Below are 20,037 nucleotides of genomic sequence, written 5' to 3' on the forward strand. Positions count from 1 at the left end.
CGAGGCCAGTCCCAAACATGTCATGATTCCTGCTATTTTTGTTTCCCTCTTCTAAGGCAACACTGCGTATACGCAATCGTAAGTGAAAGTCGGTGTTCAGGCCTCGGGCTATGGATAATTTGGGTTAAGCTCACGCACACACTCCCCTCGCACATATGTGCACCATATATTTGGGCCAATTTTTACTTTGATCCATTTATGGTTCTCTTCTTTCTGTTTGTTTGGCTTTTTATTAAAAACAAAATGTTTTATTTGACTGACTTGTTTATGTTGGGCCTTAAAGCTGGCCCTCCCAGGAAAAGGTCGCCTCTGGAAAAGGGTTTCTGATTGTGCGTATCAATTTTTATGGGCAGTGGCCAGGGTATTAACGGCGGACGGGTGTGAATAGCGCAGGAAATGAAATTCTTATCAGGCCATTTGGGGATTTCCCCCTAAGTGAGATAGTCGGCGGTTGGGTGTTTTTAAGTGATGGTAAGTTGAATTTATTAAGGGAGGCACTTGGTTATGAACCACAAATCCATACAAAAATGTATCAAATGTAAACTCAATTATTATTGAGTTTTTTTATTATTATATCTATTATTATATCTTCTATTAAAAACGCTTGAAATTATTGAAACATTACCCGTTTTTTAAGCTGTGATTGCTGAAATTACTTATTTTATAAGTATTTATTATGTTTTTTCCTAAAAATACTTTTGATATCGTAACAAAGTACCAAAAAATCTAATTAAAGGCTCCAGCCCACTTACCTTATTGTAACTCAATCAGTTGCAACTTTTTCAATTACCAGCCCACGGCTGCCGATCCCAAACACTTTCGCCTTTAAGAACCGTGACCGCAGGGTTCCATCGCCCCTCGGCTCAGTTTTCCCGCAGCAATCCAGCAACCAGGCGGCGTCCAACCAACATGCCCCACGATAATTGAATTATGAAACATCATTTCGCTGTCTGCGTTAACCATAAACGCATTAAGTTCGCGTTAATGAAGAATTATGCAGATGATGTCCAGGTCCGGGTCCAGACCTCAGACTAGACTTCAATACAAAGGCGGGCGGCGAGTTGGGGGCGAGAATGCGAAGCGAACCTATAAAAGCCTTGGCCCATTAGCAAGTCTGGTCCATTAAAAGTGCACACACAAGGGATAAAGGAGCGGGTAAAAAACTTCTGCAGTGAATTTGCTGAATTATTAATTAACCGCAAACAATTAAAAGTGAAATATTAAAAAAGAAGCGTTCGTGTAATTAAGCAGTGCACTGGAAAGCAAGCGATGAGTTAAATGCTTAAAGGTCCTTTGAAGCGGCCAAGGAACTCGATAGGGGAAGTGGTTGGGCGTTTCAGGACCGATAAACAATGTAGATTGTAATTAACCCGACCGAGCCCCACCTGCCCGGCTCCCCGCCCACTGTCCGCCGGCATGTAAGAGTGGGTGGCGGCGACTTAATTGCATGCACGAAATGCAGGACTCGAATGAATGACATTCATTTTCGATTCGCTTCCACTGTCTTTGCTGCACTTCCGGTTGCCACACACACAGGAAGGCAGCGCCAAAGGATTCGGATTCCAGCCAGGATGGAACTTGGGCCCTGGCAGAATGCATGGTAAAAATGGGGGGGGGGGGGGGGAAGTGGAGGAAAAGCATCAGGAGCCATCAATGTTGAGCAATTGGGTCGACGCCCCTCTCGAATTTCATAAAGCATTCCCATTGAAAATAATTAAAATGCGTCAAGCGTTCAAAATCAAGCAGCGTGGAAATTTAATTGTATTGATGCGAAGGGAGAAAGGCTCACCTGTTCCCCACTGCTTTCCCCGTCCTCTCGCCCCTCGTCGATGGGAATGAATTGGTTCCATTTGGCAATTGGGCCAACAAATGAGTTCATTTCTTTCTCTTTCCTTATTTGCCTTCGCAGTTGACCGAGCCGGGAATGAATAAAGCAAATATGGAAGTTGCGAGCGATAAATGCAATTGATCAGGGGAAAATTAACAAGGAGTGGCGGAAATTACTAAAGATACGATACTGTTTGTTAAGAGGCCTTTTTAATGGAATTATGTTACTACCCTTAGTACAGTATAGTACGGTTTTAATTAAAGCATTATTAAAATTAACGGCAAATCGCGCTTGCTAAGCGCCCTTTGAAGAATGTAAGCAATATTAAAATATTATAATCTGTACCACTTTAAGTTTAAACTCCGGCTGCGATGATTAAAATTTCGTTCCTCCCACCCGTGCACATTCGATTACAAGTAAAGGCTTCATTTTCATATGCATATAAATATGATTTTCCAGCTTTTTTCTCATTTCTGCCTTGCTCAACGGAGGACACATGCTACATTTCCCATGGTCAAAGGGAAAAGCGGACAGGGCCCAAGGCCACGTGAGGTACAGGGAGCTCTGAAGGGGTGGGAAGGGGTAATGGCATCGGCATAATAAAAACCCGCAGCTGTCATTGGCAATAAAAATAATAACACCCATCGAGTGCTCGCAAAGTAACAAAAGCAACAGCAGTCAAATAATTTCGACTGCTCGAATTTTTTTATCAATCACAAAATAAACACTCAACAATGGCGGGGGCGAATATGTGTGTTTTTATATATTATCATATTTATTTATAGGTTCTGCATGTGCCCCGCAGGAAGCTGTAGCGCCATTCTCGTTTCACTTTGATATTTTTCAAGAGCAAAAACACATAAAAAATAAATTTTAATTTTCACATCGGCACATTGCGGCGCCAAGCTCTCCGACGTAATTGAAGTAAAAGCCAGCGCCATTTGATTATTTGTATGAAAATAAAACGAAATGCGTGTTTTTTACGATTTGTTTGACAAGGAATCAAGCGACACAAGAAACATGATGTTGCTAGAAGGCCAGAGGAAAGCTCCTTTGCGCGAACAACGATTTTTCATTTCCACCGAAGCCAAAGGAAAAGAAACGAAAAGTCTAGAAATATATGGCAGTCTCATAAATAGGAGACCAGAAATCAATTGACAATTTATTGTTTGAAACATAAAAAATGAGCGAGTGCCAGTTGAGCCGGCGAAGGATGTGGTTTGGGTTCTGGGAAAAATCTATATTAAATTACGAGCCAGCTAACAAAATGTCAAAATAATAATAATAAAAAGCCAAATGACAAAAAAGGAAGATTGTGGAAGTTAGGAAACGGGGATATCCTGTAAACAGAATTGGAAGGACCTCTTAAAAGGGGTGGAAATATGAATTATTTTAATAATTCTGATCTATTTTGTATACCTGTGGAGGTACATAAATCATATAGGTTTTTAAAATATTAACTTTTTAATTTTAAACCGGCTTGGAACACAATATTTTAGCAACGTATCAAGTATTTCCCCGCCTGTTGCTCGGCTTCCCCGACAGCAAATACACCCATTATTCGAGGGAATCCCCTGACATAGACATATATGTATCGTACACATTTTATATAAAGAGATATTGTATGTGCACTGCTTGACTTTTTGTGGCCATTGTTGCTCGGTCGCGTTGTTGATGCTGTTGCTGTTTCTCTGGTGTGCCCAATTGCCTTTAAATTGCACCGAGTGTTAAGTGGCGCACGTTAAAAAAACATTTAACGTTTTTATTTACGATACACCGAGTCGCCAACAACAGAAAGCCCAGCTACACAACAGGAAAAAAGATGGTAGGACCGCCGGTGGAGGAGGCAGTGAAAGTGTTTTGTTCTGGCCCTGGCATTAGGGACTCGCAAAAAAGGAAATATATATGTATGTATAGGTACAGCAAATATAAAAAAGGATATTGGAATCGCAAACGAATGGGAGGCTCGATGCGGGCAAAAAAAATAAAACGGAAATTAAAGTTAAAATATGGCAGGAGTCAGAATGGCAGAAAGAGCGATTGGGGGTTAGAACTGAGAGGGCGAGACAATTGCGAGTGGAAATGTGAAAATGGAAAAGTGAGCAAGTGCAAAAAAGTTATCGCAACTATGAAATACGTGGAACTGAGCACCTGACTATTCAACGCGTCTATTGAAGTGAAATAAGTGGTTTTCAGGCGTGCATTAAATGCGATTTCAACACACATAGCTAACTAATAAAAATGGTTTTTCATATTGAAAAAGTGAAATAAAAAAAGATAAGACTGCTTATCTGAATATACATAACGTGTAAATATTTATTGTAAATATTTTTTTACACGATGCAACACTCATGATATTTAATAGAAATAATGAGTTTCTGGGGGAAATACGTCGCTTGTTAACACTTCTCATCGTTTGACCTTAGTTGTAAGCATCAAAATAAATTCTATGAACGTTTCTTTTTACTTTTCCACCACAAGTAGGCACAATGATACTTGTTTTACTTTGTTGTATTACCAAACAAGTTACCTATTTCCAAAAGAAGAAGAGGGGCGATGTTCCCGGCTGGATTGGCATTTTCTCTCCGTTTCCTGCGGCGCGGAGCTCTCTCTTCCTCCGCGGATCTGCCGCACCCACTGCCCCCAAAGGAATCTAACGAAGTTCCCGCCAATAATGAGCCTAAACAAAAGGGCAAGGGCAAAGGCGAACCATATGAGGGACCGCGTTTCGTAGGCCTCCGAAAGGGTTTTAAGCTCCATCAGTTGGCGGCAGGCCCCGGTATGATGGTGTCTCTGAATAAGCTCGAGGCCCTGTGGTACCATCGGCAACTGCTGGCCCTTCGCCACTTGGAAATGGCAGCCTCGAATCTTTACAAGGAGCGATTAATTCGAGGATTCTGTCATTTGTACACTGGCCAAGAGGCTTGCGCCGTGGGAGTCCGTGCCGCGATGGGCGAACAGGATAAACTCATTTCGGGATATCGAATACACGGCTGGGCGTACATGATGGGCGTGTCTGCTCAGAGTGTCCTTGCTGAACTCACCGGGCGCATAACAGGTGGGGTCTTTCGTGTAATTAAAAATGAGTTGCCTATTAAGAAAATAAGAATAATTGTTCTGGCTTTAAAGTGCAACTTATATATGTGTAATGCAAAAGAAAATGTATTCTTATAATACTAATAATCAAACTATTAAATTTCCAGGATGCTCGGGTGGAAAAGGCGGTTCCATGCACATGTACGGAAAGAACTTCTACGGAGGAACTGGGATCGTTGGAGACCAGGTACCCGTGGGAGCCGGGCTGGCTTTTGCAGGAAAGTATCTGAAAGATGGAGCAGTATCTCTGGCCATCTATGGCGATGGGGCTGCTAATCAGGGCCAAATTTTCGAGGCATTTAACATGGCTCAACTTTGGAAGTTACCCATCATTTTCGTGTGCGAAAACAACAACTATGGCATGGGCACGAGCTCCAATAGATCCTCCAGCAACAATGAGTATTATAGGAGAGGTGATCTGCCAGGCATCCAAGTCGATGGTCAGGATGTCTTGGCCGTAAGGAGTGCCACCACATTTGCCATTCAACATGCGAAAGAAAGAGGTCCTCTAGTGCTAGAACTTAAGACCTATCGCTATGGCGGTCATTCGATGTCGGATCCTGGAACGAGCTACAGGAGTCGAGAGGAAATCCAGAAGGTTCGGTTGGAGAGCGATCCCATCAAGAGTTTCCAGCAGGTTATTATGAAGGAATTCAACATGGCGGAGGCTGAAATCGGGGAACTGGATACGCTGGTGAGGATTGAAATTGAGGAGGCCACCAAGGCAGCAAGAGGCGCTGAGGTTCCCAGTTTACCTCACCTCTGGAGCGACGTCTATTCGGGCCACTATGAAGGGCCCTTAAGGAATGTCAGCGAACACTCAGTGAAACATATAAATTTGCATAGGAAATGTGATTCAAGAGCTAAATCAGAATCCTGAAATTCAAAGTTGTAAACCATACAATCTCATAAGTAAATGATGTAATTTTAATTAAAGAATCCTAATTAAATCAGTGATTTAATCGAAGAGGCAAGGTCAGCACGGTCCTTTGAGAAATCAAAACTCTTTAAAGTTGAGCCCCGCACATCCTCATCATAACTTTCATTAGCACTTGTGTGTGCTCTATTTAATTTATGCTAAATGATCAACGGCTGCTCCTTATGTCTACGTTTTATTTTTATTTTCCCGGCAAAACGAAAACAATAATTCAGCACAGCGAGCTGCTGAAACAGCAGAAAGCGAAGAAAAAATTGTTACGGCTCAAGAAAAAAAGGGAAAAAAGGGTAAGCAGGAAAAGGAAGTGTACACACATACACACGCATGCGACCCGCTGGGGGCAGGTCCTTGCTCCTCCCCCTGCCCCCCGCCCACACCCACGCACTCATTTGCCTTTGCACTCACGTCTGTGTAATTTATGCCAAAAAACAGTATGCAAGGATTTACCCTGGGCAGCGGAAAATTACTTTGGGTATATGAGAATGGAGGGTTCTATCCCAAAATAGTCTCTCAGCCCTCTCATTAAAAATATGTAGCAAAAATATGTGGCAACAGGTACGTTAAAAATATTTAACGAATTTTTTTACTTATGCACGAAGTTATAGATATTGTAAAAATATTATTGGCTAATTATAAAACTATTTACAAAGCTATAAAGCTAATTTAAAACTTGTTTTTTTTTTATGAAATGTAGTTCTTATAAACAAACAATCCACAAAACTGATAATGATTTCCTATTTTATCTCAACAAATTTAAACATATTTAATTCCAAATTAAATATTTTCTGAGTTTATAGCTTTTATGTTCTAAGCCTTTCTTTATAAAAACCTTTGTATTTGTATTTGACATTTTTCATAGTGGCGCCACTACGGAAGAACATGGAAGCTCTTGGTTTCTACATGACATTTTACATTGCGGCGAGTTTATTTCAAGGTAGTAAATTACACATTTATTGATCATTTAAAAACATAAAGTGAAACAATAATTGAATTAAAGTATAATTTACTTACCTCCATCTCCACAATACATCCTCTTGGGGATTCCTGACTTTCAAGCAGAGGCAAGCCGGAAATGAGATATCACACACGAGTAAGTACACCTCCGAACAGGAAACAAGTGGAAGCGATGATGTTGGGAGATAGTTACGAACAAGGTGGGAAGAGTTATAGTTTTCACTCAAAAACCACGAAATTTATAGGAATATTGAAAGCAGAATAATTAATTTAAGCCACAGCACCTGCTGAGACCACAATGTTGGTTGTGAACTGATAATAATGGAGATTTCACATGAACTTAATTGTTACATATCAACTGGCATTGGATTCACAATTACTTTTTGATATCAAATTGATATGCGAAATACTTAGTCTAGGATCTGGGAAAACGAATATTATAGAGATTGGTTTGCATATAACCCAACGTTGGCCTGTCAGCATGTATTCTCCTCCTTACTCGGGAATAATCCAAATAGAAGATAATGTATGTGTCTAGGTTGATAATGATACAATTCTTTTTTAAAATGCCTGTTTATAGCACAAATGACTTGATTTCCTTACAATACCACTCCTAGTAGAACTTGAATGGGTGTAATAAAAAATAAACAATTTATAGATTACAATGAAGGCCTAGGTCTTTATCGTAAGTTATAACGTACCCGAATGATTATCAAAAAACTAAATTTTGGCTTAACCACATCTAAAGGGTTTGCTGATAATATACTAATGAACAGCTTAAATGCACAGGTAGGTTTGGGGAGTACTGGCTACTATCATCGAGGCGCTTGGCAGTTTCTTATCAGCGGTTCCCGCGAAAATGCCGGACTCCACACGAACATTTAATGGTTTCGCAGTGGCGATTTTCTCATCTGGTCAATAACTAACAATAACTAATTGCCATTCTTATTGCACTACAAATCCCATCGATATCATCTTCTCCAACCGGACTGCATACATTGATGTAGTTGCAGAGGGTGGGCACAATAAGTAGGTTTATGGTTCAGGTGTTTTTGTAAGTAGTAGCTGTTTCCCAATGAAGCACGCTGTTTATTTGAAATTAAAAAAGTACTGGATGCGTATATTTCGTCTGCTTATCTTGGCTTCGGCCCGGTCCGAACGGGGCAGTGCGGATGGGGAAACCCGGCTAGATGGTAGACTCCATATAGAGATGTCAGGTGGCTGCAACCAGTGCTCCTCCGCTGGACAAGATCTCTACTTCCTATTCTGGTTGTTGCGGGCCATGTCCTTGGGGAAGGAGCGCAGTGGGGGCGTACGGATGCGGCGAGCCTCGCGGGATCGGTTACGCACCACCTTGGAGTGGATTGCGCAGGACACGCAGTAGTGGAGCTTCGCGTAGAGCTTGGGCAGCACGTACGAGTCCCAGATGCTGGCCTCCGTGATGTCACGGACGGCGGCGGCCTCCACGATGTTGCGGATGACGAACTTCTTGATCGCCTTGTCCTTGGGCACGCAGCGGGCGCAGTTGGTGCAGCGCACGGGCTTCACATGGCCGCGGTTGTGCTTGTTGCGTCCTCCGTTACGGCGCTTCTTGGTCATCTTGCCGGCTGTTTTTCAACGGATTAGAACAGACCGCACGTCGGTTAGCATTTATCACTGGCTCTGCGGCTCGGATGGCTGCCATAATTACCTTATTTATCGAGTTTCAAAATCCGCCCAGCGAAATCCGCGTGTGTTCACGTTTCGGGAAACGAAAAGAAAGAAAATAGTGTGGACGCACCCGGCGAAACTCGAATAAAGGGCCTAAAAAATACCAAGCCGGCAATGGCGGCGTGGTTGGCAACCAGGGCTGCAGAAATTTTCCCGCCAAATCTGGTCTGAAAATGTAGTTGCTGCCTTTTAGCAGCTAGCTTAATTTGTGAGAATTATCATCTTTAAAACCATAAAACAAAAACTGCATTAAATAAAATAGATTATTTTTAAATCGGTTATAAAAGATGTATAAAAATTAACATATATTTGTGGACTGTGTCCACTTTATACTAGCTTACTATTAAACATAAAATTAAAAAAATTATCATCACCAAAACAATAAAGCCCTCTCCTCAACATGTAGCATATAATTTTTTTCATTTTAAATGTTGGTATATTCATTAGCTAGAAAAGGTCATATTTTTTAGTTTTTTTCGCTGTTGTTCTAGTCAGAAACAGCTTTTTTCTTATTGGAAGTTGGCAAGGCACATTAGAGAGACCAGTTTCTTTATTGGAAAATAGCTTTCTTTAGCGGGATATTTTTATTAATAAGTTAGCGAATCATACGTATTTGAAAGAAATTGATTTAAATTATTAAGTAAACATGTTACAGAAATATAAAAAAAAAGCTTTCCTCAAGTATCATTTTACTATTTGCATCGGTAACTTTTGGTTTTCTATGGAAATGATTTCAGAAAAAATAGAATTTAAGCAGATAGAAAATAATCCAAAAATTATGGTGAGTCTCGAAAATTGTATTAACATAAATCTCATTTTGAATCTAAAAAAAGTTTGATAAAACTTTTTTTGATTATTCAAACAAAGCTGTAGTAGTCCTTAAATAAAAATACGATAAGTATTTTCGACCACTGATGTTACCAGATTAACATTTGGCAATTTTATGATCCTTCGATCAACTGCATTTTGAAAGTCAGTAAAGTTTAATGAATTAATATATATACTTTATGCTTTTAAATTTATTTAATTGGTTTGTCAAAATATTACAATCGCGTATCCTTAGTGCAAAGCTGCTGACAATAGGAGAAAAACGAAAATAACACAAAGCTATTTTGTATAAGTACAAATTTATAAATTTATCCAATTATACCCCATGTAAAAGCCGTGGATGCACGACACAGTAAAACGTGACTAACTATTTGACAGATGCATTTTGTACATTTATTTTTGTTTATCAGCTTAGTGGGTCTTTCTTTGTACACATGTAAAAGGTAAATATTTAACACAAATTTGTATATGCCTTTGTTTTGTCGCGGTTTCCAGTCCAGTCTCCAAATTCAGCCACGCCCCTTGGATCGGTGGGAACTACGCTCTCCTCGCGAGCGGTCACGGTCACGAGATTGGGCGCGTTCCTGGTCACGTTCCCGTTGTCTTTTCAGATCACGATCCCTGTTACGATCGCGTTCCTTTTCCCGACCACCGCGGTCTGATCTTTCACCACGATCTGACCGCTCTCCTCGATCCGACCTCTCATCTCTGGACGAACGGTCACCACGTCGGCTCTCTTTCTCACCACGACTGTTCTTCTCGACGCGTCTTTCGCGAGGGGAAGAATTCTCTCGTCGGCGAGGTTTCTCATAAGAAAGGGATCGATCACGTTTCCGTTGCCTATCGGGAGATACAGATCTTTGGACCCTTCTTTCTTTGTCATATGAATTCTCCCGGTTTCTTTCTTTGTTGTTTCGATCCCTGCTATAGGGAGAATCCTGGTTTCTTTGTCTGTCAAAGGAGTTGTCCCTGCGTCTCGGGCCATTCCCATTCGACTGATAGCGACTGCGTTCCCTAGATTCCGGACCTTCCAGGTTGAATTCATCGCTGTCTTGCGGTTGCCCCCGGAAATTGTTATTTTTTTGGATCTGCTCCTGGCGCTTGATCTTTGCCTGGGGCTCAGCGTCGCTTTCTCCGCTGGAAGAATTCGACGAAGACGATTCAGACGAGGACTTTTCGCTTTCTTCGCTGCTGCTGGAACTTGAGCTCTCCTCGCGTTTTCGCTTGCGTTTTGATTTCTTTTTGGCTGCCTTCTTCTCCTTCTCTTTTTCCTTCTCGCGTCTTTTATCCTTCTCCTTTTCCTTCTCTCGCTCCTTTTGTCTTTCCCTTTGTTTATCTTTCTCCCGATCCTTCTCAGATTTTTGTTTTTCCTTCTCTCTTTCCTTATCAGCCTTCTTTTTCTTATCGGCCTTTTTATTCTTGCCCTTTTTGGCCTTCTCCTTACTGACTTTCTTCGACTTTTTGTCCTTGTCCTTGCGTTTGCGTTTCTTCTTGGGTTCTGAGCTGGAATCGGAGCTTGAAGATTCACTAGTAGATTCGGAACTTGAATCGTCTTCACTGGAGTCATCGCTGCTGGAGTCCGACGATGAAGATGACGAGGAGGACGAAGTTGGGGTTACCTTGGAATTTCCAGCGGGAGCAGACCCATCTCTGAATGGATTCCCTCCGGTAGTGGCCAGAATTTCAGCATTTATTGCGGGAACAGCCTTGGGGGCAGTCTTCAAGAATCTTCTTAAATCATCGGTGAGACCACCCAAGCCAATGGAGGTAAAGAAATTGATGGAGAAGCGGGTATTCCTCGGATTGTCCTTGGGGAACAAGCCAGCTAAGCTTTCCACCAAAACTTCGTCCTTGAGCTTTGCATTCAGTTTGCCCAACCCCATGTACTCAGCAAGCTCCTGAAATAGGATTTTGATGAAGATCCTGCTCGATGAAGTGGTGTCATCCTCGTTCAGTTGGATGCACTCCAGCACATCCCAACTGATGGCGTCGGTAAACAGGAGATGGGCGAAGAACTTGCTGACGTTTCTCAAGCGATTCGTATCCAATCTATGGGTGGTTTGGTAGGTGTCCTTGAATATCTCCTCAAAGGGGGGTATGTAGATCTTGTTTATGTTGCAGAACCGCTGGGCCAGCAGACCATAGAACTTTTCATATGTTCTCTGCTCCGCGCAGCAATCGAGGAACATGTGGCAGAGTTCGATTTCTTGCCCGGGTTTCAATTGCATTTTCATCAGCTTGTGCGCACACTCCTCGTAATCCAAACTGGAATTAATTGTTAAGTAAATTGTGCGTCGCAGGGCAATCAGATTGGTCTCAGTGTTGTCGATGATGTCGCCACCGTCGGTTTTCTTTTCCGCATCCGATCCAGATTCTGCATCCGAATCGCTATCAGAGTCCGATCCGGAGCCTGACCCGGAACTACTGCCATCATCGCTGCCCAGGATCTCTCGACTCAGTCCTTTGTACTTCTCTTCGTTCTCCGCGTAGTTGTCGTCAAATTTAAAAACATCTGGAAGGAATCAAGTCAAAGCATTAGAAACAATGGAAATGTATTTACTGGATGGACTTACTCAGTATGTCCTCCGTTTCGGTGGCTTCGTCCAACATCATCAGATGCGTGAACTGATCGTCCTCCTCCACCAGCTCTAGTTCCGAAACCACAGCTTGATGGTCCTTAAATCCGTCCTTTCGCACCTGGAACAGCACCTCGATCATGTACTGCACTCGCTTGTCCAATTTTCCCTCATGCAGAATGTTTCTCAGCATCTCGAAGATGGCCCCAATGCCCTTGGACGAAACCTCGGTTAGTTTCATGCCGCACTCCTTGAGGAAACTGATGGCCACCTCCACGGAATCATCAGTTGGAGTTTCCACCAGCAGGGTGAGGATCTCTAGGGCCAGAATTTCATGGGCCACACGCTGGTTGACCAGGTGACCAATGAACCTAGTGGCCGACATGCAAACCAACTTATCATTACGGCGGAACGCCCTACGAAATTGGATGACGAGACGTTTGAGGAGGAGCTCTCCAATATTCGGAAACTTTGAGTTTATGATGCTCACCAGAGCGGCGTAGACATGGGTAAACGTGGGCGAAGCAGCCTGGGCTTGGATAATACTCCTGCTGAGCAAGCCCCGTCCCCTGACAATATTCTCTCTTAACAGCTCCCTGGTGATAATCGCTATGTTTGTTACATTCACTTTGTTGATGTAACCATGGATGGATTTCTTGAGGGCCTCCCAAGCGATTCTCTGATAGGCAGCAGATGCTTTGTCCGTGATCTGTGACTGCATCAAACGCAGCTTGGCCGGCGGAATATAGGCTCCTCCTGTCCTAGAAGTCAAAACGTCCACCGTCTTTCGTTGACGCTCCGTTATCTTGGCCGCAGGTTCGGTTACGGTTTCATTATCAGCATTAGTGCGTTCTGGATTGCGCGCAGTTTTGGATGATCTCGATCCTGGACTGGATGTGGAACGGTCTCGCTTGCGATCCGAAGACCTCTTTCTTTCCCTGGAATCATCTCTACGCCTGCTGGTGGACCTTTTTCTTTCCCTGGAATCATCTCTACGCCTGCTGGTGGACCTTTTTCTTTCCCTGGAATCATCTCTACGCCTGCTGGTGGACCCATCACGCTTTTGGTGGCGCTTCTCTCGCTCCTTAGCTCTTTTCTCGTCCCGTTTATCCCGCTCCTCATGTCGCTTCTGGCGCTCAAGGCGTCGCCTCTCCAAGGAATTGGACCTTCGGCGGATGGGACTGATACTGCGACTTCGGCTTCTACTGTTCCCGCTCCTCGAGCGATGACGGCGACGGCTGCGGGGCGAGGGGCTCCTACTGGAGGATCGTGGCCGACGTCGCTTGTCATCGTGGCTGTGGCTTCGTTGACGGCGCGTCTCTTTGGATGGACTGCTCTGGGCAGCGGCCGGTTTTTCACCCTCCCTAGCAGGTGGCACGTCATCATCGTCTTTCTAAAATTAAGGAAATTTTAATTAGATATTAATAACTCATAGATAAATGGAGTGGCTAAAAACTCTCTAAGACTAGATCTTAGAAAGGCTTATTTGTTATAAATAATACAAAAAAATCTTTTTTTATGTTTAGCTTTTAAGTATTTAAAAGAATAAAGAGCCATTTTTGAATTTCGATGGTGATGAAATGAAACCCTTTGGCAAAGATTGGTCTTACATCGGTTATTTCGCCCTCTTCGATGTGGTTGTCCGCTGAGGGAGGTTCCGCTGCGCCGGCAGCTGTTTCCTCTGTCGGTTCCTTGCTACTTCCGCCGCCGCCTCCATTGGTGGTCACCGGCTGCTCCTCCCCGTTCCCCCGATCTTGGTCTTTTTCAGCGGGCTCCGCCTGGGTCTTCGGGCTTTCCAGCTTTTTCGTCACACCTGTGGCGGCTGCTTCCTCTTCCCGTTGGACAGGTGTTTCAACATTTTCCGCTTCATTTATTTTCTCACTCTCCGCCGTCGCAGCAGCTGCTTCTTCTTGCTGCTTTTCCACGCCAGCAGAATGGGAAACTGGCTTGGGCTCCGAGGGGGCATCTTTAGCTGGATCTTTTTTGTGGTCAGGCCGATCCTCATCCTCCTTAGCTACTCCCTCCTTGTCGCTCTCCTCCTTTTTATCCCCATTATCAGTTTTTTTCGCATCTTTGGCGGACTGCTCCGGCTCTGCTTCCTCTTCCTCACGCCCGCTGCTCGCCGAGGAGGAGGATTCGCTCCTGGCGTCGCTGTCGCTGCCGCTGGAGGAGCCGCTGCTGCTGGAATTGCTGCTCGAATCGCTCTCGGCATCGCTTTCCACCATTGCACGGTTATTTCGGGGAAATTTAAGGAAAAACAACGATGAAAATTATTTGGGCAAAAAACACAACGCGGCGATACAGCGGAGTTATCGATAACTTATGCCGTCTGGTCCTACCTTTTCAATATACCAAAAGTATACACTACAAACGTTCACGCTGAAACGTAGGGAGTGTGTCTTCGCTGACTTAGCGGCGTCTCCCCGCTGGCTTAGCAAAGGCACACACCTATTTATGGGAGACATGAAATTTCTGATTGGATTTTGTTGTGCTAGGCCTGTTGCTACGCTCTTTGCTAGGCTTATTTCTGGGAGAATTGAAGGGGTTTTTCCTTGATTTATTGCTATACTTTTCGCTAAGCGCAAGCCCTCAATGCTAGTCTTTTTGCTTGGGTATTTCGATGCTTAATGCTAAGCTTTTTGATTGCCTCAATGCTAGGCTGTTTGCTTGCCTTTTGCTAGATTGTCTAAATATCTTATTGCTAAAGTTTTGGACAGGAACTGGAGAAAACCTCTCTAGCTCATCATGGGCATAGATCCAACAAAATATTTTCTAACTCCATTGAATAGCCCTACTCAAATTTCCAATAAATACATAAACCATTGTAATTTCGCAACAAAACAACTAAATTTATTTTAGTTTACAAATTGTTTATCCATAGTAAATACTTTAAAAATAGGCTTTAATCACGACGGGTTAAACTAGAGAAGGACCTTATCCAAAAGCCACTAAGCCTTGCTGTCCGGCTTGGGTGGAACGGTTTCGGGTATCGATGGCGACACATCGTCGTCGCTGGAGGAAGACGAGGATGACGAGGAGCTGGAGTCGTCGGCCTTCGTTCGCTTCTCGGGAATCGTGTAGGGGAACTTCTGCGACTTCTCCTCAACAGCCTGTTTTAGGCGAAGCAGAGCTGTCCTGTTGATGTTTTCTAGGGAGACTTCCTTGATGGCAGCGCTCAGCACCTCCAGCGCCTTGTCGGAGTTTCCCTTCGTCGTCTGTATATCGATGAGGCACGAGTACGCGTTTCCGATGGCTCCCTCCGAGATTTTGCTGTTCTTCAGCTGGGAAATGACCGTGGAGGCGAGTTTCTCGTCCTTCTGCTCCCGTGCCGTCTGCAAAACGCGCTGGAACATCAGCCTTGGGGCATTGGACAGGTGCTTATCCCAGATCTCCTTGGAGGCCACCTCCTGACCACTGGAAACGAGGTGCATCCATAGGACATTCATGGGTCCAAGTTGATTGTGGGCGGCAAACTTCTCAGCCAGGGATTGGTCTGCAAAGTGAATGGGTTACTTAGATATTGCATTTTCCACTCTTGAAAATTTTTAAAACTTACATTGCGGCACCAACTCCGGGTGTTTTTCCAAAATGCCCACAGCTCCTCCGCGCGGGAACTTCTCGGCCAGCTTGGTGGTCTCCTCAGGGGTTTTGGCTCCATCGATTTCCGTGGTCAACTGTTTCAGGAACTGATCCGCCTTTCCGGCCACTATATTAGCATGACAGAAGCGGTTGTCGAACGAAACCAGACGCTTCTGCTCCTCGTTCAGCTGCTTGCCAATCCTCTCAAGGGTTTCCAAGTCGCCAGCAGCAGCAATTTTGTTGAGGTAAAACTTAAAGATCTTGGGCTGTGGATGCAACTTGTCGCCCAGGAGTTCCTCAACGTATTTTGTGGCCTCAGTCAGGCGGTCGGCGCGAACCAGAAGTTCAATCAGTCGGGAGGTGTCCAGGGCACCAACCTTCTCTCCGCTCAGAAAACTTTGTTTATGGGAGATGGCTGCATCGGGATCGTTGGCCAGGATGGCTTTGCGGAAGCCAGACAAATGGGAAACCGGTTTGGGTGGCGGACTAGTCTTGGCTGCTTCTGATTTGGACTGCTCCTTCCTGGAAGGCTTCTCCTTGGGTTGCTCTGAAATTTTTGCAGTTTCTGTGGTCACTTGGTCCTTAGTTTTGTTTTTTCTGGCTTTGGCTTGTTCTTTTTGGGTCTCGGGCACCACAAAAGGCACATCAATGTTTTTCCTCTTGAGGATTTCGGCCAGTTTCAAAAGGAAGGCATCGTTGGGTGTCACAGCCTCCTCCTGCATTTTGGTCCATAGTCCAAGTGCCTTCTCAGCCTCATCTGCTTTGTCGTAGCTCAAGAGCAGGGTGTAGTAAATCTTGTTTCTATCGATGTGGCCCAGGTCCTTTGTGGCTTCAATAAGACCCTCCAGAGGCTGGAGCAATCCCTCATTCTTGTAGCGATCGCAGGCACTGCTGATTCTCTGGGGGCGGGTGCGCAATCCGGGGGTTTCCAGGATCTTCCTGGCCTGCCTCACACGGCCGCACTCCACAAAGGAGAAGACCAGATCGTAAAGACTGTTCACCTCACCGTGAATGCCGGTGCTCAAATCGGTCAACTTCTGCAGATTCGCTGCATCTTCTTTTTGGATCAAGCGACAAGCCAGCTCATTTTTCCAGGGAGTAGACTTATACTTCTGGCAAATGTCCTCAAAGGCTTCGATGGCCTTTGGGATATCATCCTTGACCAGATGAACCTTGATCAGGGGACCAAGGAGCACATTGGTGGGCACAACGTAATTGGCAGCGACCAGGGCATCAAATACTTTTCGCAGTTTTTCCGGTTGACCAGCTTCAGCGAGGGAATTTAAGATTCTCCACACGGTGCTCACATAGTTAAAGCTACCTTCGGCTTCGGATATGGGCGCATCCTTCTTATTATCCTCGAGCACCTTGAAAGCAGCATCAACACGTTCCTCTTGCAGGAGGAGATCCGCCAGACGAACAGCCTTTAGGTTATCCAACTTGAAGGTGGCATCCTTGGCCTTCAGTTTTTCATAGTTCTCCAAGGCCTCCGAACTTTTCTTGTGATGCGTGTACAGATCAATGAGCTGCGCATAGACGCCAATCGGGATCTGGAATTTCTCGGCCTCAAGTTTCTCGATGACCTGAAGGGTTTTGTCCAGGTTTTGCGAACGGAAGCAGGCGGCCAAAAGTTGTCTTTTGATGTTGTTGGCATTCTCTCCCTTGCCCTCTACATTGACTATGAATCGCTCCAGTTCTGGTAGAAAACAAGACCTTATTAGCGAAATATAATTAAGAAAAATGTTTGAAATTATTTACCATCAATGGAAAGCGAATCCAGACCTCTCTTGCCGCTGTTTGGCAGAGCAACTGGCTGCAGTTCACCTGAGCTCAGTTTGCCCAAAAGTTCAGATATCCTTGGAGTCAATTCGGAACCCAATTGCTCAGATAACTGTGTGGCTTTGGCACTGCTAATGGACAATCCCTGCTTGACCAATCCCTTGAGGATTTTCTCCAACGTAGCTGCGCGGTCTCGCCGGAAGTAGGTGGAAGCCTCCTGGACAATGGCGCCAACAACATCGGGAGTGTTGCGATCGGCAGAAGCAGCAGCGCCGCCTTCCGCAGCTTCAGATTCCTCCTCCTTGCCTTGTCTAAACTGCAGACCCTCGTGAATTTGACGGACACAGCGGATGAAGGAGGCGTAGTCATTGGTGTGACTAAGGGCCAGGATCAAGGGTTGTCTAAACAAGAAAGGCACGTAGTACGCTCTGTTTTGCTCCATTATCTTGGCTGCATCAGCAATTTGGTGGGTCACCAGGGCGGAGTAAACGGCCGAGGTAACAGCAGTGGAGTTGGGGACTCCAGCATCCCTCAAAGCGGTGACAATCCTCTCCCAGTTCTTCTCCTTCAAGTTGGGGATCACATAATCCCTGACGGTTTCGGAGTTAGGGAACACCGAGAAATCCTGCTGCATGCGACGCACGATTTCCAAAACCTGATTGGATTCCACAGAACAGATCAAAGGCCAGAAGTAGTGCTGTCTGATGGGCAAACCAGCGTTCTTCATCTCTTGCAGCAGGGGAAGGGCATTGTTAACCACTCCGTTCGTCAAGCCAGCTTCCGTGGCAATTGTCAATGCCTTGGGATTAAGTCCCTCCGATTGTAATGTCTTGCAAATGGACAGGATCTTCTCCACGGGCCGGTTAGCCTTGACCATCTGCCTGATAAAGAAGGCTCCCACATCAACGGGTTCGCCATTTACACGACTGCTCCTTGGCATCACTCGGAGGATCTTCAGACCCACATCCTCGTAACCCTTATTGGTCAGGCGAAGGATCACATTCACCGCATCCTGATTAAAGCCGGGTGAGAGACGCAGTTTGGTCAGGACCTCATCCACTTGTTCTCCATGGCCATTGACGGAGAGCGTGTACACGATGTCCAGCAGATCCTTGTCCAGCAAAATGATCTCCTTTTGCTCGCACTCAGCCAGGGTTTCCTTCAGGGCAGCCAGATCGCCGTGACGGGCAAAGGCACACAGAAGGGTCGTGTATGTGTCGGCACTGGGCTCCAATCCTGCCTGCTTCATCACTCCCAGGATGCCCTTGGCGGACTCCAAGTCGTTGGCCTGCAAAGATATTTGAATAAACAGTTTATTAGGATGGCTTAAATCAAGTTATGAACGAATTATATAAAATTACAAAGGCACTTTACTAACCTGCGAGTGTCCCAGGATCAGGGAATTGAATACATTCTCGTTGACCGGAAGACTCTTCGCCCTCATAAATTCGAGGATCCTGGTGGCTCCTTCGATGTCTCCCTGCTGGCAATAACGAGCAATCAAACGCTGATAGGTCACCCTATTGGGCTCGATGCCCTTGGCCTCGATCTCGGCCAGAAAGTCAGTGGGGGCGAAGCCGTGCTCGTTCTCCAAGTAAACTCGGAGCAGGGCATTGTAATGCGAGATGTCCATGGGCACATTCAGGGCGTTCAGGGTCTTCCAGATCTCCTGGACCAAGGCCGTCCTGACCTCGGGCAGCTCCTCGGGCACCAGGTTTCCGCAGCAACGAATCACAAGCAGGGACTGCGAGCTGGTGGCCGTCCTGTGGGTGCGAATCTCATCGAGTATCTCCTCCAGATCCCGGCGAGAAATGCGACCAATGCGGCGCACATCCTGGTCCAGGCGGCGAATCTGTTTGTCCAGACTCAGTTCAGCCTTCGCTGCGGCATTTGTGGCAAAACCGCTGAGAGGGGAAGAGTTTAAATTAGTTTTTTTGGTGAAAATGTTATAAAAATAAATGAAGAAATAGTATAACTTATTTATAAATAACAAACCATGTGGAAGTTAAGTATAAATTGAAAGGGTTTACAAATTCATTAACTTGATAGCTTGTAAGTGCCATATAATATATAAAGGTAACATTTTTAGCCCATAGTGGGATGACCAAATAGGTGGCTCCCATGGGTCCCCCAGACCAGATGAGGTTATGTAAACATCCGAGACCCTATGAGGCCAGGAATACCCCGACATTATGTGACACGCTCCCCTCTGTGCGGATACTAATCAATGGAAAACGCCGGATCCCCGACTATTTACATAAATGCACGAATGCATTGCGTAATGCCGGTACTTTGGGGCTTTACTCACTTCTGGAACTGTCCGCACATGCAGGGCGCATTGTTCAGCAGATTGCTGCTCTCGTTCTCGCGCACCGAGCTCACCACCACGTTTCTCGTGAAGCCGGCGAAGTAGCGCAGCAGTTTCCCCGTCCTCAGGATGGATGCCATTGCGGGATTGCTCGGTTTTAATTAATAACTTCAAATTATTATTAAAATTGAATCGCACGACGTGCGGTGGAGCAGGAACTAGAATCGATGACTGCTCGATAGCCCCGATGGGCGACAATCGATTGCTGCAACGTGATGTGACAGCTGCTTGGAAATCTAGCTGGGATCCAAACCTATTTCAATTTATCGAATTTGAAAACAGATCGCTGATAAGATCTCTGTTGGGTCTGCCATCCGCCTATTTTACCTAATAGGAATGAAAACTTTACAGGAGTACATTTGCTATGGCATCCCATTTACAT

The 20,037-nt window shown here is 45.0% G+C and overlaps 4 protein-coding genes across 5 annotated transcripts; 1 reads left to right on the forward strand and 3 right to left on the reverse strand.

Moving 5' to 3' along the window:
* Positions 1-4,243: 4,243 nt before the first annotated feature.
* On the forward strand, positions 4,244-5,891 carry LOC108033330 (pyruvate dehydrogenase E1 component subunit alpha, mitochondrial-like). The gene is made up of 2 exons (XM_050885342.1): positions 4,244-4,886; positions 5,032-5,891. The coding sequence occupies exons 1-2, from the start codon at positions 4,385-4,387 to the stop codon at positions 5,802-5,804; spliced, it is 1,275 nt and encodes a 424-aa protein (XP_050741299.1). The 5' UTR covers positions 4,244-4,384; the 3' UTR covers positions 5,805-5,891.
* Positions 5,892-7,856: 1,965 nt separating this feature from the next.
* Positions 7,857-8,645, reverse strand: LOC108033300 (40S ribosomal protein S26). The gene is made up of 2 exons (XM_017107569.2): positions 8,506-8,645; positions 7,857-8,422 (listed from the first exon to the last, which is right to left on the reverse strand). The coding sequence occupies exon 2, from the start codon at positions 8,412-8,414 to the stop codon at positions 8,070-8,072; it is 345 nt and encodes a 114-aa protein (XP_016963058.1). The 5' UTR covers positions 8,415-8,422; positions 8,506-8,645; the 3' UTR covers positions 7,857-8,069.
* A 1,076-nt stretch (positions 8,646-9,721) lies between these two features.
* LOC108033965 (pre-mRNA-splicing factor CWC22 homolog) lies at positions 9,722-14,248 on the reverse strand. Of its 2 annotated transcripts, XM_050884971.1 has the most exons (4): positions 13,540-14,248; positions 12,940-13,322; positions 11,927-12,897; positions 9,722-11,865 (listed from the first exon to the last, which is right to left on the reverse strand). In XM_050884971.1, exons 1-4 carry the CDS (start codon positions 14,152-14,154, stop codon positions 9,863-9,865), a joined length of 3,972 nt encoding a protein of 1,323 aa, XP_050740928.1. In that variant the 5' UTR covers positions 14,155-14,248; the 3' UTR covers positions 9,722-9,862. The 2 variants fall into 2 exon arrangements, with proteins under 2 accessions (XP_050740928.1, XP_016964162.1); XM_017108673.3 differs by having other exon boundaries at positions 11,927-13,322.
* A 503-nt stretch (positions 14,249-14,751) lies between these two features.
* On the reverse strand, positions 14,752-19,826 carry LOC108033958 (leucine-rich PPR motif-containing protein, mitochondrial). Its single transcript, XM_017108661.3, has 5 exons — positions 19,596-19,826; positions 18,666-19,191; positions 17,267-18,575; positions 15,486-17,204; positions 14,752-15,422 (listed from the first exon to the last, which is right to left on the reverse strand). The coding sequence occupies exons 1-5, from the start codon at positions 19,733-19,735 to the stop codon at positions 14,878-14,880; spliced, it is 4,239 nt and encodes a 1,412-aa protein (XP_016964150.1). The 5' UTR covers positions 19,736-19,826; the 3' UTR covers positions 14,752-14,877.
* Positions 19,827-20,037: the final 211 nt, after the last annotated feature.

The sequence above is a fragment of the Drosophila biarmipes genome, chromosome 2L (genome assembly GCF_025231255.1).
Source record: "Drosophila biarmipes strain raj3 chromosome 2L, RU_DBia_V1.1, whole genome shotgun sequence".
Classification (NCBI taxonomy): Eukaryota; Metazoa; Arthropoda; class Insecta; order Diptera; family Drosophilidae; genus Drosophila; species Drosophila biarmipes.

Excerpts from the sequence above, each read along its gene's own strand:
- LOC108033300 (XM_017107569.2), bottom strand. The coding sequence starts at position 8,414 with ATGACCAAGAAGCGCCGTAACGGAGGACGCAACAAGCACAACCGCGGC.
- LOC108033965 (XM_017108673.3), bottom strand. The coding sequence starts at position 14,154 with ATGGTGGAAAGCGATGCCGAGAGCGATTCGAGCAGCAATTCCAGCAGC. Across the intron at positions 13,323-13,539 it reads AAGAGGGCGAAATAACCGAT|AAAGACGATGATGACGTGCC; the intron begins GTAAGACCAATC and ends CCTTAATTTTAG. Across the intron at positions 11,866-11,926 it reads CGAAACGGAGGACATACTGA|ATGTTTTTAAATTTGACGAC; the intron begins GTAAGTCCATCC and ends GATTCCTTCCAG.
- LOC108033958 (XM_017108661.3), bottom strand. The coding sequence starts at position 19,735 with ATGGCATCCATCCTGAGGACGGGGAAACTGCTGCGCTACTTCGCCGGC. Across the intron at positions 19,192-19,595 it reads ATGTGCGGACAGTTCCAGAA|CGGTTTTGCCACAAATGCCG; the intron begins GTGAGTAAAGCC and ends TTCCCCTCTCAG. Across the intron at positions 15,423-15,485 it reads CCCGGAGTTGGTGCCGCAAT|ACCAATCCCTGGCTGAGAAG; the intron begins GTAAGTTTTAAA and ends TTCACTTTGCAG.
- LOC108033330 (XM_050885342.1), top strand. The coding sequence starts at position 4,385 with ATGTTCCCGGCTGGATTGGCATTTTCTCTCCGTTTCCTGCGGCGCGGA. Across the intron at positions 4,887-5,031 it reads ACTCACCGGGCGCATAACAG|GATGCTCGGGTGGAAAAGGC; the intron begins GTGGGGTCTTTC and ends TTAAATTTCCAG.